Source organism: Merops nubicus, unplaced genomic scaffold (assembly GCF_000691845.1).
Source record: "Merops nubicus isolate BGI_N331 unplaced genomic scaffold, ASM69184v1 scaffold2605, whole genome shotgun sequence".
NCBI classification, from domain to species: domain Eukaryota; kingdom Metazoa; phylum Chordata; class Aves; order Coraciiformes; family Meropidae; genus Merops; species Merops nubicus.
The window spans coordinates 42,614-60,981 of record NW_008607484.1 but is presented as its reverse complement, the minus strand read 5'-3'; the positions used below and the strand labels follow the sequence as shown (position 1 = coordinate 60,981).

Sequence of the window (18,368 nt, the reverse complement as noted above, 5' to 3'; positions counted from 1 at the left end):
TTAAATAAATGTTTTTAGCTTGCTTTCTTCCACCATCTGCTGTGATTAGTGTGGGTAGAGAAAAGATATAGAAGCTGATTTCCCTTTTACTGTGAATTTCAATGCCAATTCATCCCCTCACATAGTATGAGAAATAAGACCATCATTGCTTATTAAATGTCACGCACAAGTAGAATTATATGTCTATCTAATTCTATCATGTGTGTTAATAAATACATATTTGTATGGCCTTGAGATGAAAGCTCTGTACAACAGAGTCAAAGAAGTCAGAGACATCATACACTGTACAAAAATGTCAGCTTAATAAATTTTCCATTAATTTATGAAACAGAAGGTTCATTAGCTGTGGTTAACTGAGATTTCTGAACAACTTCTTCTGCTAATATGTCCTGTTTCATATTCAATTTTTTTTTTTTTTTTTTTTTTTTCTCTTCAGGATGAACACCAGTTTTACAGCTGGAACAGTGATCTCATGTTTGTGGTTAATACACCTTGACTTCATTTCAAGTCACAATCCCTCAGCCCTGCTTTAGTTTTCCCTATTATTCTTTTGGGAGCAAAACCTGGATATTCCTAGAACACATCTGAAGAGCAGCTTGTTAAAATAACTGCCCATATCTGTCATCTCAGTATTAGGATTGCATTACCAAAGCAAGGAAAAAATTCTTGTTAGACCTTCAGAGAATTCAAGTTGTTTTGTAATCTAAAGAAACACATTACAGCAGCTGGAGATGCCCGCATTAAACTGGCACTACAGATTACTGAATAATTTGCTTGTATTTCTTTGTGTAATACTAATGACTACATTACATCATTCACTATGAAAGCAAAGGAACAACTCTAATTTACTATATCCTACAGCCTCCAACTATGAATATGACATTAAAAAATACTACAGAATACATTTATAAACAAAATAATTCTATATGTGCATACCTAAATCTTAGAATTACCTCTTACAGAGATTAAGGGACTGCTCAGGCTAGGTCAAATCCTGTATAAGTGAACTCTGTATAAGGTTGCAAAACATCAAAGAATATGTTTAATATTTGGCTTTAATAAGTTTGCCAAACTTTACATCTTTTCTTACTTCAGCTGGGTAACAGATGATCATTTCAACATACTTTACTGCTTATAATAATCACCTTAGAGATTTTATCTTTTTTCCTAAGAGAATGAATTTTTTTTCTTCCTTAAACAGTTTCGTGTCCCTTTCTCATTATATTGCAGGGGGAGCATCAAAAAAAGATGCATTCTTAGAGGACAGTACACTGTTGGTAGAGGGTTGATGGTCACTTGTTTACCAGTGTTTCTCTAGAGCTAAGAGCTGAGTATTTATAAGTAATTTCTTCTGTTATTCTCCTTCCACTAAAAATCTCTGCCAAATCAAAGAGAAGAGAGTCTGTGTATTTTTCACCTACAAAGAATTTTTGTGAAAAAGGGGTATTCCAAATTGAAGGACAAAAGAATTCTTCCTAAGATGTTGAGCTCTGATGACCACTTCACTCCTACATGTAAACTGACCACTACAGCTTAGGCTGAGGACAGTAAATCACTTCTTTGATTAGGATTCATGCTATTCACATGCTCAATTTACTAGAACTTAAGAATGCATATAAAGGCAGTGGGACTTAAGTGAATTCTTACATACTCTGCCTAAAGCATATGGACTCAGGTATTAGGCATCCCCGTCAAAATGTATCTCATTTTAGTTGAATATTTTGAAGCAGTAGTTCTAAGAAACTTCCATATATATTTACAGCACAAAGAGTGGCCTAGACAGGGTTATGAACAAACTGTGTATTTTTCAAGCCCACAGCCCTTTTCTGTCTCTGAATCACCATTGTTAAAAATAGTATTATTTCAAAATAACTACCAAAGAAGTATCATGGGATAAAGTACGATACAAAAAAGCATAATTGTTAGTACCAATGGTAAGCAAGAAAGCATTATTTCAACCATGTTGTTGAAGAGAACTGTCCTGTATCACTTCTGCAGTTACTCAGGCTTGGCACAGTGTCAGCTCTTACCATATGGCTTTTTCTTCCCTTGCTGAAAGTGAATCTTTCTGTCAAAGAGCAGCTGTTCTAAATTATCACATCAAATTTTAACCTTACAGTAGACAACCACTGAACCCACAGATTCATGACAGTGAAATAGTTCGCCTCCTTGACCTCTGAAGGATTTGTCATTGCTCAGGTCTACTTCTGCCTTCGCACAATAGATACACCAATTGTCAAGGCATCCAATGCAGGCAGGTACTTAAAGCTAAAGCTACAAACAAATTCTAGGCAATGAACTTTTTATCTTCTCTCCTTTAAAAGATCACGTGATGTCGAAGTTATCATGTTGTGCTATCAAGAATAAAACTGCAATTTCAAATGCAAAGAAAATGAGACATTACAAATGCAACCTTTGTTATTCAGTTTGCGAACCAAAGAAAAAGTCAATAGTGATACTTCTCCTGCAGACTAAGCTTTTCTGTAAAATCTGATATCAATTACTGGTTATTTAGATGTCTGCCAACAGCATGTTTTGACAACATCTTGTGCTTCACGCTGAGGAGCGGCAGACATATAGGAGATTCTTGTCATCTCGTATTCATCTTTCAAGACTGTTCTTACTTTAAGAGCATTTTTGTTAAACATTATCAAAACTTACAGCTCTCACTACAATTGCTCTCTATTAATAAAGTCTAGTACCAGCTGTCAGTTGTAATGCAAAGCCCTGTTAGCCTTTATAAATTCCACTCTGGAACTAATAAGGGATTGTCAAATAGCTCTATCCACAGGCACAAGTGGCAGAGAAACGAATGGAAAAAGCGTGTGTTCAGTGAATTCACACTGACAATACAATCTTTGTGCAACTCTGAACTAAGCTGATATTGAAAGTCACCAAAGACAGTACAAGAAAAACACACTCAGGATGATACTATTAATTTAGTTTTTAATCTTTTGAAAACCTCCAAAGAAGTGAAAACATTAAAATGAAAAGGTTAAGGAAATGCCAGCAAGGTCCCTTAGGATTCTCTGATACACATCCATAAGATATTTGCATTTAAGTCCTAAAAAAAAAAATTAAAAAAAATAAAAAAATTAATTCAGTAATGGTCTTGAACATAAAAGTTTTTGAGAACAGTGATGAAAATTTCCATGTTAAAAAGAGGAAGCAAATACCTCACACATACTTGTTAAATTGTAGAGTCTGAGTGAATACTCAGCAAACTCCTCTACTTTGGACAGGGAGGGGGGTGGAGGCTTTTGGTAGGGTTTGGGGTGATAGGATTTGTCTTTTTGTTGCTTGAAAAGTAGGTAAGGGAGGTACAAGGAAGAAACTGTCCAAATATGCACAATGTGGCATAGCAAGCATCACCTCTAAAGTGGTAAGAGACCTGGAATGAACAAACATATAGTGCAACTGTATTAAGTTGCATTTTATGAGTCATTAACACTTTTGCAAATATTTCATTTTTGGAGTGAAACTTTCCATCTCCCAACTAGTTTTGAATACACAAATTCAATTCTGAATTACCAAATCACATCATACACTAATACTGTAGTACTGAACAATTTGGAGAGATGTATTAAGCCTTTTCAAAAGACATAAGCACAGGGCTGACAATCAATGAACATTAAAACATGGATAGAAATAACTCTAAAAATGGTTTTGTTTAAATATTTCTATCACAATCTCCAAGGAATTTAGTAAAGACTTTTCTCAAGTAACTACAGAGCACTAAAACAACACTAACTTGAAAATTGTATAGTGTCATATATTAAAAAAAAAAAAAAAAAAAAAAAACCTCTCTTTTCCTGTAAATTCAGAACATTTCTTTTTAATTTTTGCTTCTTTAGGACATGTGACAAATGTGCTCACAAATCGTAACACTGTGAGCAAGAAATTTTGCCTTAAGAACTTGCATTTTCCATCTACCACTTATGATGTACAAACTGGAGAATATTTTCCAAATTTGTAACAGTCAGAAAACGTTACATAAAAAGTTGGTCATGATCTTTTTGAAGTATTCAGTGCAACATGATTCTTGTCCTATGAAAAATCAACTGGATATCTCTGACATAACTTTCATAAGAGTTAAATAAATTCTAAGCAGGAAGGTAAATCCTTCATTGGTGTGCTGTGTTTATGTACTTACAGAATATAAAGTGGATAAAAAACAATGAATATTTTACAAATAAAGTGATTCATAATTCATAGCTGCTGTCATTTTAGTTTACTAGCTTGAAGGATTAAGAGACTCTTAAAAAAAGCATTTCTCATGCTTTTCAAAATCAAAATATACGTGAAAGAAAAAAAATACACCTCAAACCTCTGCTTTAAAAAATGTGAATCTCTAGGTTTTTCAGATTTCATGTAAAGGGAAACTCTCTTAATAGTTCCATTATTATTTTATATGATCTTCCTATGATCGGTTCCTATAATTTTTTTTTAAGATAATTTGTTGCTATACACAGCCCAAGAGTTAAAACCACACACTTTTGGAGTGTAAGCAATAAATCCAAGCCACTCAGGTACTTCCAAGGGAAAATGCTGTCGTCCTTGCAGTTGCAGCATGCACACCTGCCTTCCGCCTGTTTTCACTTGCACAAAACTGAGTAGTTCCCCACAGCAACTTTTTCTCTTTATATGTAAAGTTATCTTTTATCTACTGATTTAAACAAGTAAAAAGTATATTTACTTATGCAGAGACAAAATAGTTCTTCAAAGCGTAGGGGGGAAAAAAAGAAATCTAGAGAAATGTTTTTCATCCTTAGTACTAATGATGCTTTACATATTTTTTTTTTTATCTCAAGTACTGAAAGATTTAACCAATGTATGCAATGGTTCAGGTTTAGCAGCCACAGATTGCATTCCTTTCATATCTCCATAAACTCAGAGAGAGAAATATGATTTAGGATATGCTCACTATACACCCTGAAGCACCAAGTAATTTAGTGTTGGAGGAAATTTTGTGAAGTCGTTTTTGCAATAACCAGGCACAGTAGGCAAACTTCACCTCTCTCTCCTTTACCCATTACTCCCTTTTCTCCCATTGATTAATAGCTAAAAATTATGTATATAAAAGGAAGGACTGTTGGATTACGTTCCCTTTTTTCTTCTGTCTTTGTTGTAGAAAATCTATTAGTCACTGTGGTTAAAATTTACAATTTTATTACATAGGAAATTTACAAGTTATATTTACTCAATTTCAGCAACTAAAATTTAGAACTACACCTTGAAATCATAGCATGCATAAAATGCAATTCTGTGCTTTTTGATTCATTCTGTTCAGACCCACTAATTTCACTTTCCATTTTCTAACTGCAGCCACAAAACCTGGTTTTGGTCTAATGGGTCACCTGTTGAATGCATTCAAAAGAATGTTCAAGCTCACTCATACTCCCACACAGATAAAAAACTGTCCACTGCACTTTTGCTAATCAAATACATCATAATGAAAAATACGTTTCTCTATGTTCAGCTAGTCTTTCTGAAGTGCATGAAATAAACCAACAAAAGAATAGACACATTCAGGATGGAAAAGATTTATGAGTCCAAGCCTGCCATTGCAGGATTTCCTTTATCACCTAGTGACTGCATTTTTTAAAAACAGCTCCTGAAATGAGGCTTCCATTATTTCTCTGAGGAGACTTCTAGATCATTACACAACTAAAGACATTTTTTTTCCAACATTTATCCTATCTTTTCCATTTATTTTGACACTATTACCTCAATTAACTAACCTTGACATTATGAGATCTAATTATTCTCTGTAGCATTCACCTAGCTTGAGGCGTTGGACTAGATGACCTTCAAAGCTCCCTTCCAACCCAAAACATTCTGTGGTTCTCCACATCCAAATCACTTAGTGGGCAGGTGATGTGAATGCTCCTTTTTCTTTATTTATCTTTGGGTTCTTCCAAATACTATGCCACTGTATAGTGTCCTGGTGTACTTGCAACCTAAATACTGCACACAAGCCTCACTGCCCTTTTCATAAAAGTCACATTGTTTAATTTGTGTACAGAGATACTCAAAGGATGAGTTGAAGTATAGAGCAATAGGCCTATCCTCCAAATACGAATGCTCTAGTGGAGGGGAAGAGTTAGGAATATAGGCATTAGAGATGAGATATTAGACATGAAAGAGACCTTGAAAATTGTTAATACAGAAGCTGAAAAGGGACCAGTTATTATCTTCTCAATATACAAGCACATGGCAAACCTTATCCAACTGACAGAAGGCTTAAAGACAGCAAGAAGATGAGTCTTCCACACAAGACATCATTCATTGCTATAAAAAAAAAATTACAGACACTAAAAATGAGTCAAAACCAGACAAATTAGCAGGTGACAGGTCATCAATTCCTATTACACATAGTCTTTCTTACAAGATGCATCTTAAGTCTTAGAAAGGTAACAGTAAATTGGCAGAAGTGGAAAGGTATACCCAGTAAAGCAACACTCTATACAGTTTCTTATACTTCTCCTAGAATTCTGCTGTTAGCCACTGTCAGAAAGAATCCTAGGGCAGACAAACCTCGTATGTGATCCACTATGGCTGTTTGATAGGGAACAAATGGAAAAGATGAGTTCTCCTTGTTGACTGGGGAATACGATGGAGACTATGAGAATGCATTAGGTTTAGTGTGCAGTACTAGCCAGTTGATTCTTTTCTCTAATTGTAACAAAGTAAACACACTAATTCTGTATGGCCAAAAAAGCCTGGAGCTGTAATATCGACAAGATAGTGTGAGGAAGACAACCTAATCAACCATGAAATATTATAATAAAATTAAATAGACAGGATCGCTATGATGCAAGTCCTAACAAAGCAGTAATAGCAGTCTACAGTGGATGTCACATAACATATTTAGCTAATTAACATAAATATTAGCTAACGGGGAAAAAAAGTGGCTTTTCCAACATGCTCCTTGACATACCTCACCATATACAACCTAATCCCTCCAACATATTGACCAGATGCAAAACCTTTGCTAAAGGAGATGTTCAGTCTTAAGCTAAGTATAACACAAAGGCCACAATTCCTCAACGTGAACGACTCAATTCACTTTTGAGAAATAATTTCTCCACACAGGCACAATGAGGACAAGGATGGCCACTGCAAAATTGGTCCTAAATCTTTAACTGACTAACAGGAAGGTACCGTACTGGTGTATGTATAAAATGCTTATCAGTTGGTAGGACACAGGAGAGAACAATAATCCTTCCAACACGAACCAATATGCTGAGTAAAGCCAGTAGTCCAATGCTGGCTTTTCAGAGTTTAGATACAAATATGCTATAAAGCCACATTTTTATATGTGCATGTACATCAATTTAAAAAAAAAAAAAAAGGCCTGAACCGTACCTTAAACAGAGAAAAGGAAGCAGCAACAGAAAATGGTACAACTTCTGTTATTTGGGGCATGGCTGTGCCTTAAATATTTTTTCAAGTAACAAGAAAAGCTGTTCTAAATGAAATTTAAAAGAGGCTGATCATACACCATTAGAGTCCTTCATTTAATTGTCAGCAATAATCTCCTGCTAATGCAAAATGACACCGTTTCCAAAAAAAAACATTGTGGAAATAAAATCAGAAATAGTCTGAACATAGGATCAAGTAGTGACAGACATTAAGTTGCTGAATGTTTTCAACTACTGGAAATACAAAAAAATTCTATTACTTATTACTCCTTGAAGCTGAAACACTTTTTTTCCTAAATTATGCCTTCATTCCAGTCCATGCTTGTAACACCATTTCAGATCTTCTTCAGATTCTACAATCCTGACTCCACTGTCCTTTTGTTGAAAAAACAAAAAACCAAAAAATGCTTAAGCTCCAACTCCCTAAAAGAAGGAGCAAGAGAAGGAGAGAATCAAAAAAGGAAAGGTAAGGTGCAGGAGCAGCCTTGAGCCTGAGGTCAAAACTGATCTCAGTTTCAGAGCTTTCCAACTCCTGCTGATTTACCAATGCAAATAAATGGGAGGTTCTGAATTACAGACTGCTTTTAGAGTGCCACTTCAATCACATTACACTGAAAATATTTGATAAATATGATTTCAAATAAAAGTTAGTAGAACATTATATGTTAAATCATAATAAACCCAAAGGACCTGTCACTATTGTTAACAGTTTCATAATATCATTCACTTGATCAACAGTTGCTGAGAGAGTTAAAAAAAAAAGGGTTGGGGGGAAAAAAAAAAAAAGAACAAGAAAAAGAAAGTAGGCCTATGGTCTGATTTTATGCCTTCCATATCACGTATGCTATACTCACACACAGATGTGAACTCTTAATTTCTGCAGAGCTCAGTAGGAGCTGTCTTGACTACCCCAAGCACTTGAGAACCTGTTTTTAATAAAACAACTTCTTTTATTTTACTTTACTTTTGCTTGATTGTAGTCTGACACTTTCTGGAGCGATTGTCTTTTTGTGCTCATGTGTAACTGAAATTCTAAACCATAGAATCCTAGAATCATAGAATGTCTGGGCTGGAAGGGACCTCCAAAGGTCATCTAGTCCAACCCTTCTGCCATAAGCAGGGACATCTCCAACTAGATCAAACTACTCAGAGCTCCATCCAGCCTGATCTTGAATGTCTTAACGGATGGGGCCCCACCACCTTTCTCGGCAACCTATTCCAGTGGTCTGTCACCCTCATACTGAAGAACTTTTTCTTCACATCTAACCTAAATGACCCTTTTCCAGCTTAAAGCTAGAAACCAACAGCTTTCAAACATTTACAACACAGGCTCTATACTAAACAAGACTATATACAGTAGTTAGAGTACCACTAACATTCTAGCATTGTCAAGGGTAGTATAGGAGGCCCTAGATAAAGCATTTTTTAATAATAAAATATCCTCCCCTTGACTGAGCTCTTAACAGAAAAGTTTAATTTTGTTTTCTTAATATTGGTATCTAATTGTAGAAAAGCATGCTCAACTGACTCAGCTCTCTGGTTTCTTCACTTTGAGGGCAAAAAAAAAATTTAAAATCTACTTAAAAGCATAACCAAATAATACACATTCTTAATCCTTTCCTCCCACATCTCTCTTGCATTTTCTGAGAAAAAGAATGTTTATAATTAGAGCAACAGTATTCACAACTACCTGGCTATGGTTTGGTGGCCTCCTACTAGCTCCCCATGACTTACTTGTTTGAACAAAATTACTGTAAGACCGATGAAAAGGGAGTAGATGCTCTCTCAACCAAGCTCAGAATATTTTCAATTTCTGTTTTTATGGATACATGTATACACACATGTACACAAACACACATACACACACCTCACAGTAAATTTCTCAGCTACTACTCCTACCCTATGTGGTATTTTTAGATATCACTGTTTATTTTTCACCTATCTATTTAATGCAAGACCCTTCTTCACAGTCAGCACCCTTAAAGGCACTCTATGAAAAGAGGTTTAAGACTGAATTAGCACAAAACTTCTAAATGTACTTTTATAAAAAGCAAAATGTAGACTACAATCATTTTGGTTGATATTGAAATTAGGTAAATAAAACACGCATTTCTCTATAATGTTTAAAAGACCATTTCTGGAAGAACTCAAAATCCCTGATGTAGTCTTGTTCTTGGGAGCATTCACATAACCATAGTTTGCAGAAACCAAGAGTTTGGAGAAAATTTTTTGGAGTTAAGTACATGAGTATTCATGCAAATGCAATTTTGAAGTCCAAATGTTAATTTTCAAAATGGATTCAGGAACTATACTGCCTGAAACAGTGCTACTTGTTTTTCTTCTGATTAATCCAAATCAATCAACATAGCTCAGTAGCAAAAATCATACATCAAGCCACAAATTAAAAAAAAAAAAAGAAAAAAAAAAATTCACACACAAAACAATCAAATATTTTGACACAAACAATGCATTTGAGGAAAGTCTAAGCTACTGAAAAGAAGTCCAAGAGTGGTAAGAAAGGCTAGATTTGCTACTCATTGTATTAACTAAAAATCAGTTGTTGACCCTTACCAAAAATTTTAAAAAATTACATTATTTACACAGATTAAATAAACACCGTTTTCATGGCAATTTTGTCAACTAATTTACTTCCCTCAAGAATATGGAGAAAATTAACACGACCCAATACACAGAGCAGGGACATAAAGTGAGGGCCCTGTTGATAATTGAACTATGAACATGGAGGGCATTGTTACCTTGGCACGCAAAGCCTCTTTCTTCATAGCCAGCATTACACAAGCACTTCCCTATGGGCACTAGCCATTCTCCTTCTGTACTGCAATACATCTTGGGTGGTTCTTCCTCCTTGGAATGATTGACACAAGAACCCCGCACCTCCACCAGTGACTGAGAGTCCATGGGTACTGTATCGGGAAACACAGCGAGGTTCTTGACAGTGAAAGGGCACTTTTTGAAGTACACTCGCACCGAGACTAAGGCAACACAAGCACCTACATCTTGAAAAGCCAAAAAAAAGCCTTGCCTGCTGACAGGCCCCACCTCACGGACTTCTGTATTCAGCTTGAGAATTCGGTCCCCAAGATCCATTTGGGTGAAGCTCTCATCAGCCGCAATGGTGTCGATCTTTGTAAACTGATGCTCTCTGAACTTTACCAAATGGTCATCATCAGACTCCATATAATACAGATTAAAGGTCTCTTTGCAAGTGCCCAGAACTAGAGGGATACTATTACAGTCCCTCAAGGTAAACTTGAGCTCCACGTATATCTTCTGAGCTGAATTGCGTGGAATCCAGTTTGTTCTCAGCCAATTGTTTTGACTGTGATCCATAACGTTGCACACCTGGTAAGTTCTGATTGGAGTATAATGCTCATCAACACCACTAATCTCTTCCCACTGGAAGGGAAAAAAAAAAAAGAGGGGAAAAAAAGAAATATTTTATAATTAATGATCATACCAATAAAAATCACGTTAGAGACAAAAGAAAAATCAGTTTGCTTGGACATCACTATAAAATAGACAAAGTTTGGTCAAACTTGAATTTATTTTATTTCCTACTAAACCCCAGAAATATCTTAAATGAACACAGAATTCATCGTTAAGATGTGAGTTTTACCAAGTTATTTCAAAGTGGCATGAAAGAGATACTACTATTGTTGTGCATTATTAAAACCGTGATTTCTTCAACCGTATTCAGTATTGTTCTTTCAGTTGTGATACCAATGTCTTTACTACAACCACACTTACCTGAAACAGAAGAGGTTTACTAGGATACCACCACATTTTCACTGTTAGAATCAAGTTATATTCCAAAGACTAAACAAGATTTTAAAATCTTACAAACAAAAACTAATGGCTCCCACTGAAATTCCACGTAGTCATAATAAAATGTTACGGTTTCAAATTTATTCGAAGCATGACAATTGATTTTGCTTGGGATACATGTCCTCTGCACAAACAGTCAAGCTTAGCCCAGTTTCCAGAGCTATTAAAAATTACACCAACTTACTGTAAGTATCTTGGTTACTTAAGTCTTCTGTGAACAATATGGGCTATGACACTAAAACAGTTTTTGAAGAATACATAGTTATAATTTGTTTTTACATCAGTCATCAGCTGAGAAACTTACTTGACCCAGATAAGAAACCCATTCCTTCCCTATTTGTGAACTACTCATGCAGCAGTCTTAGTGGACTCTTGAATTCACACTTACCAGAGAGAAGAATTTACAAAAAAAAAAAAATCAAACAAACCAAAAAAACCCACAACAACACAGGACACCAGACCACACACACACACCTAAAGGGGTGCTTAAAGTAAATATTTACTGTTAGTCAATTTTTCTTTTTTTTTAAGGTCACCTATTCCTGAGCTCTTATCCACACAAAAATGGCAGTTGTTCTATATTCCAAGTATTAAAATACAAAATGAAAAGCCTCACCACTAAAGCACTAGGATTAAAACTCATTACAAAGAGCTATAGCTACTATGGAATCATACCACCACTGAAGTTGAATGAAAACCACCCACGTGTTCTAGCCCAACACCCTGCTCATGCAGGGTCAGCCAGAGCAGGTCACTCAGGGTCCTGTTCAGTCAGGCTTCTTAGTACCTCCAAGGATGGAGACTTCACAGCCTCTCTGGGCAGCCTGTGCCACTGCTTGACTGTAATGAGAGTAAAAACGTTGGTCCCTATGGTTACATGGAATTTCCGTATTTCTGATTGTATCCACTGCCTCTTCGTCTTTCACTGGGCATCAGAGAGAAGAGTCTGGCTCCACGTTTTTTTATACTCACTGGTAAAATTCCCCTGGGCCTTATGATTTTCTGTTCTACACTTCAAAGTTAATTACAGAAACAAAAGAGGTAGACTCCTATTGTGATAATGAAGCACATACTAACAGAGCATACAGTAGCACAGCAGCTACAGAAATCCTTGTTTTGCTGTCACACACATGCACAGCCTCTGCAAAACCCACAAACGCTGCCCCAAGCAGACAGATGCAGAGCAGCTGGGGAGCAGCAGAGAGACACAGAACTTCTACTAGAAGACAATCTTGCCTCAAAAATCAAGTCACATCAATGTTACATTGACGATCTCAGTCTAAAAAGTACTCACTTTGCATGAGCACCTTTTGCTGCAGGACCTTAGTATACTGCAGAGCAAACATTAAGGAAAAAAAGTACTATTCCCACTACACCAACAAAGAAACTGAGATGCAGAAGTGTTAACTGTCTTTACAGTTTCCTAGTTCTACAATACATGCATCACACACACATACAAAGAAAGAAGGGGAAAAAAAAAGAAAGGTGGCCACTTCAGAGTAACATCTGAGAGTTCTCAGTCCAAACCCACTGACCTGAGAAATTTTGATATGACTAAGAGCTAGTCTGCACAATGAAATTGTCCACACACCACTGAAGATGTGATTTTAAATCATGTTATTAAACCAGCAGATAAAAGGAGTATAAATATTCTTCCTTTAATTGAAACAAAGTTTATTTTAGTTCACTTTACAGATCTAACCATACACAAGTTTTATCTCTTGTTGACTAGCTCAACAGAGTTAAAGAAACAATCTTAGATGTGCATACAGCAGCTGAAACGCTGCAGCAAGCCATGATGTGCTGCCCTGTCAGAGAGCTGGCAGTGCAGGGGCTCCCCGAGCCAAAGGTGCTGCACTACAGCTCACGGCCACTTGAGAGCTGGGCACCACCGGGCAGCCCATCGTACAAGGACAACCTCTTGCCTGCACAAGAGGCAGTTGGACCCTGGCTTCCAATCTCTGACAAGTTTTCAAAACTGAGTGGAGGACCCTCCTCTGACAGAAGTCCTTGTACAAGTACAGCCCCTGAGCCAATAATCTAATCCTGTGGCAAAAATCCATTCAGATGCCATAACTGTCTCCCACAAAGCTGGATATACCTACTTACCTGGACAAATCAAAATCCTGTCACAATAACTGGATGAAACTGCACAAGATTACGTAAACAATTCTATGGACATTTAAACAGTTCATATTGATTCATAAGTGATCTACTTATTTTCTCTTCCATATAATTTCTCATCAGTTGAACATATTTAACATGTCCAGTTGGAGATAGAAACAAAAACAGGAACCTGCACAATTTAAAACATCTCCACAGCAGATGTTATTTTTCTCAACAAGTTTCATTGCAATTTTTTTTCAGAAGTTTCTTAGCCAACATGCTTACACAGACAGTTGAATGCAGATATATAGATTGCAAGATAAAGGTAGCACCACTACTACGTCCTTCACCCAGAAGTTGCAATTATTATCACTTCATTAATTTTCAATGAAGACCAAATTGCTTGGAAACAATAGTCCACGTCAGTCCATTTACATAAACAACAAAATTTCAAATCCATCATTTAATGCTGTCACACTGCTGAGTGGAAGCATCAGCCTCAAAGAGGGTGCTAACTTGACCAAAATATTTAAATGTTATAAAATTATAGGGATTGCATCTATTGTTTTAGAAAGAGTTTAGAGGAAATAAGTCACTAGAACTACATGAAGAATGTCCAAATCAGAACATCTACTAAATTCAAGTAGAATTGTGACTTCAATCATCATCATGATCAATCTAAAAAAAAAGCAGTACATTTGCAGTGCTCACACACTGCAACATCTCCCAGTAAGCTATCGGCACCCCCAAGAGATTTAATTCTAAACAGATCAGCAAGAACACCAAGACAATTTCCCTTCCATTACCCACAAGTTTTTCTATTAAATGAGATTTCTCAAACATCTCTCTTTGTAGTTGCTTTAAATTTTTTATTTCTGTACTTGTAATTCGTATGTTCAACTTGCTCTCTGAAGTTACAGTAGTTAAAAAATTATTTCCTTAAAAAAAAAAAAAAAGAGGAGAGACATTTTTATTCCAGGGACAGAATTAAGGAGAGAAAAAACATAGAACAAAGTACATGTTGGTTAATAAAATATTGAATATTTTTTTATTTAATCACTATTGTCAGTTGCTTCTGTGTTGATCTTGGGGGCTCAGTTGAGAGCAAGTAGTCTTTTACTGTAAATCCTTATTTAGTCCATTCAAGCAGCTTCTTATGGTGTATGTCTTTTGAGGCATGACTTATAAAGGAACTCTCAGTCCAAACCTATTCTGGACAAAAAAGTTCCATGTTGTTTTACTGCTGCAAAATGCTAAACTCATGCCCACTTCATACCAAGGGGAGACTATGGGTATCCTCCTTAACACAAAGGTGTCCTGGTCTATCATCTCTTCTTCTCTTCCCTCTGTTGCCTTTACACTGCCCTTGAGCTCTGCAAGAGTATCAGATAGCACCCAAACAAGACTATGCCTCTCACAGCATTCCTTTTCAGCACTCACATCTATTATCATTACACGAGGACAAAAATCAATAAACAAACTTTTAGAAGTTGAGTATGTATACTTTAGCTTTATAGAGAGATATTGGCATGAAAACTTGCTGGCTATTAAGAGGCTAAGTGGCAACAGGAAGCAAACCTCCTGTGCAACATCCCCACGTAGCCTGTTCAGCATTACAGTATTCAGGGCAGTTTTACTTTGTGCAGGCATCACTCTGACCTATATTCCCAGACAGCTATATAGCTGCAATAACAGAACAATAAGGTAGGAGTTAAAAGAGTAGAAGAGATATATAAACAGAAGTAAGTATGGGATAAAGCTTATTTTCAAGTCTTAAAGAAAAGCAGAGTGTAAAAAAATCTATGATGCTCCTTATACTAGAAGACCTAGATCTTCCTTATTAAAAAACCTACAGAAAAGGTTCACTTACTGTAGGGAACAAGAGAAGCACAGAGATAAAAAGCATCAGAAAGAAAAAGTATCTAAGGTCTTTTAAATACATGAGGAAATTTTTGATCTGTTGGGAGGTGGAGGATAAATCAGGTAAAAGAAGAGTCCAGAATTACTACATTGTAATTAAAATGTGCCTTTGTATCTCAGAGTACAGAAAGAAAAGAATAGCATTCAGAGTGTGCAGGAACCTCCATAACTAGGGCTTGATCAGTTCAAAAGGGAGGTAGCTTTAGTAAATAAAAGTGACTGAAAAGTCACAAAGAGGAATTCAGTCAAAAAGGAAATGATGCAATGAAATGGAAAAGAAAGAAAACTTCAGATGTAAGGCAGATATTTATAGGGCCAATCATATGGCAGAAAAGGACACACTTCTTTTCACTTTATGCCTTGAGCCTAGTCTGACAGTCTCAGCTTCTCCTCTTCCCACCTTCAGCTTCCCAGAAATATTGTTATCCCATGGAAATCTAGCATGGGATGAGGGGCTAATTTCTACTGAACCTACTCTCCTAAACAGTACATCATGCAACCGTGCAACCACTAGTATTTCTTGCAGGAACAAGAATGTAAAGCAAAAGGCAAGAAAGTATACAAGAAGAAAGTATAGCCATTCAAACCTAGTTACCATGGAAACTCACTTGGATCTTAAAAAAGGATAGATCTATTTCTGAGGGTACTGCATTTTTCCATATGAAGTTTCATTTTGTTGAGTCTTTGCTAAGAGAAAATAGGAACAGTTTACATTTTTCTCCTCCAGATAGAGGGAACAGATAAACCAGAAGGTAACCAGAAGAATAAGCAGAAAGATGAAGAAGCAGCTGACACAAGGAGAAAGGCAGACTACATGGCAGTGCAGCAGAGAAATACTGCAGAGAATTTGGGCACAGGCACTTTCCCAGGAGTTCAGAAAGACCTAAAGAAGGTTACCTGAGCCAGGAAGGAAGGAACTGGCAGTATGTAATATTGAGGAGGAAGGACACTGGTGTGAGTTAGGCTGAGAACTTAGAGACTAAGTATTGAGATACTTGTAGAGCAAGTGTATGAAAGATCTGTACTTCTATCATGTAAATCAGACACCAGCGGGCCTCAAACCTAATTCTCATCTCAATTACGTGCAATTACTTTGGTAACACTGGTCCATTGGGAATTACACTTCAACGGTGTCCCAACTGGTATGTATTTATTTATTTCAGTACTGTATGGCTACTGAACTAACAGCTATTTATCAGTACTGGCTATGGGCTGACTAGAAATTAATAGCTGGGTTCTAAATGCTGGAAGAATAAAGTAACAGGACTATCCTCCAAGCAGACCAATAGGGTTGATAAATACAGGGCTTTTTTATTAAATGGATTTATAAAATTCTGTCAGAGATTTTATGACAGTATGATGGGGGAGCTGGAAATCTGAAACTGTGATATAAGGCCCTGGGTACTGGATTTGTTCCTACCGTCAGGAGAGATGGAGCAGAGTTGTGACCACCATTCCCAAATTCACATTACTACACAGTATTTACATTACTCTAATGCCTGCAGGCACCTTCATCACTTTTGAAACATCTTCAGGGAGAGTGCCATAGCACCACTCCTTGCCTAGCAAGTAAACTGGCTTTTGGAAAGCATTCTTTTTTGTTTTTCACTCTTAAAATCTTCTTTGGATAATGTTAATAGCAGCTTTCAGCAGTACAGAAAAATCTCTGAGATCCCCAATGAGAAGGTCTAATTCATATGCTCAGGTCATAATGGCTGACAGAGCTGGGACAGAAAGGGTTTTCTTTTCCAGAACTGATCTAGCAGGGTGTGCTGGACTTCTGGCTTTGTTTTTTATCTTCCGTTTTCTCTACAAAAGGAAATGTACAGAAGTGAATGTAGGCCATCTTCTAGAATGCTAAAACACTAAAAAGTTCCCTCTCAATGTGGGAATCTAGGACACGAGTTATATCCTCAATTCTTTCATCCTTCCTTTGCCATACTTCAGTTTTTGTGAGCTTTTATGTTTCATCCTTGTGCTCTACCGAGAGGTAATAGTTTCAAACTGAAAGAGGGTAGATTCAAAAAAAATATTAGGAAGAAATTCTTTATTGCAAGGGTGGTGAGACACTGAAACAGGTTGTCCAGAGAGGTTGTGGATGTCCCCTCCCTGGAATTGTTCAAGACCAGATTGGACAGGGCTTTGAGCAACCTGTTCTAGTGGGAGATGTCCCTACCCACGGCAGGAGGGTTGGATCCACATGTTCTTTAAGATCCGTTCCAACCCTAACCATTCTATGATATCAAAAATCTTGAGTTTACATTAAGAAATTGAAGGCTACTTTGTTACTGACAATACATGACATGCAACCACATGATTCCAATGAAATACATTTTATCTTTCACTGTTACATTAGTATAGAAATCCTAAACTATAAAACTCCCACTAAAAATGGAGTTGGTTAAGTTTTTCAAGGCCCCAGTGCAACTGAGGCAGCTAAATCCCCAAGACTCCATCAACAATCTCAGCCAACAGTCTGGCAATATTTACTTATTTTTTTTTCCCCTTTAAGAAGTTTTGTATGATGATGTATTTGGTATGATTTCTTATGAGCATCATTTCAGGTAATTTCACCTGCCCTTTAACATAAACTAATAATACTAACAGTGGTTAGATGGAACACACAAACTACATATCTACTGTGTGTCCTAAGACAGACTGGAAATACAGTGCTGAGAAATCAGAACAAAAAAAAAAAATAACTGGGTGAAATGACTTTGAAATCTCACAAAAACATTTTCATGCGATAGGATGTCCCACCCTTGCTCAGCTGAGCAGTCAAATGATTGCTTATTTCTAAACTAAATTTTAAAAAATATCCACTTTTTTTTTTTTTGTCAGTGAAACTGCTTTTCACTCTCTGCAAGGTGTTCACATAAGCCTCTACAGAAGCACCATTCTCATTCTACCAAAAAAAACATGCTTTGTTCTAGTACTGAAAACTGACCCTGCTCTCATCTACTGGCTCTTAGTACGCAGTACACCTTATCAGCCAGTCAAAAAAAACCAACCAACCAACAACCACCAACAACCCCCTCCTTTATTATGCCTTGCTGAGCAAAGACAGCGAAG

At 36.6% G+C, this 18,368-nt stretch overlaps 1 protein-coding gene across 1 annotated transcript in view; it reads right to left on the bottom strand.

Annotated features, from left to right (window-relative positions):
• The window catches only part of LOC103772605 (ephrin type-A receptor 3-like), a 75,434-nt gene extending 62,260 nt beyond the window's left edge, over window positions 1–13,174 (bottom strand). The window contains exons 1-3 of the mRNA XM_008939943.1: window positions 13,139–13,174; window positions 11,193–11,261; window positions 10,181–10,841 (exon numbers count right to left, since the gene is read on the bottom strand). Coding sequence (XP_008938191.1) covers window positions 10,181–10,841; window positions 11,193–11,261; window positions 13,139–13,174 — 766 coding nt within the window. The remainder of the gene's footprint in view (window positions 1–10,180; window positions 10,842–11,192; window positions 11,262–13,138) is intronic.
• Between the last annotated feature and the right edge of the window lie 5,194 nt (window positions 13,175–18,368).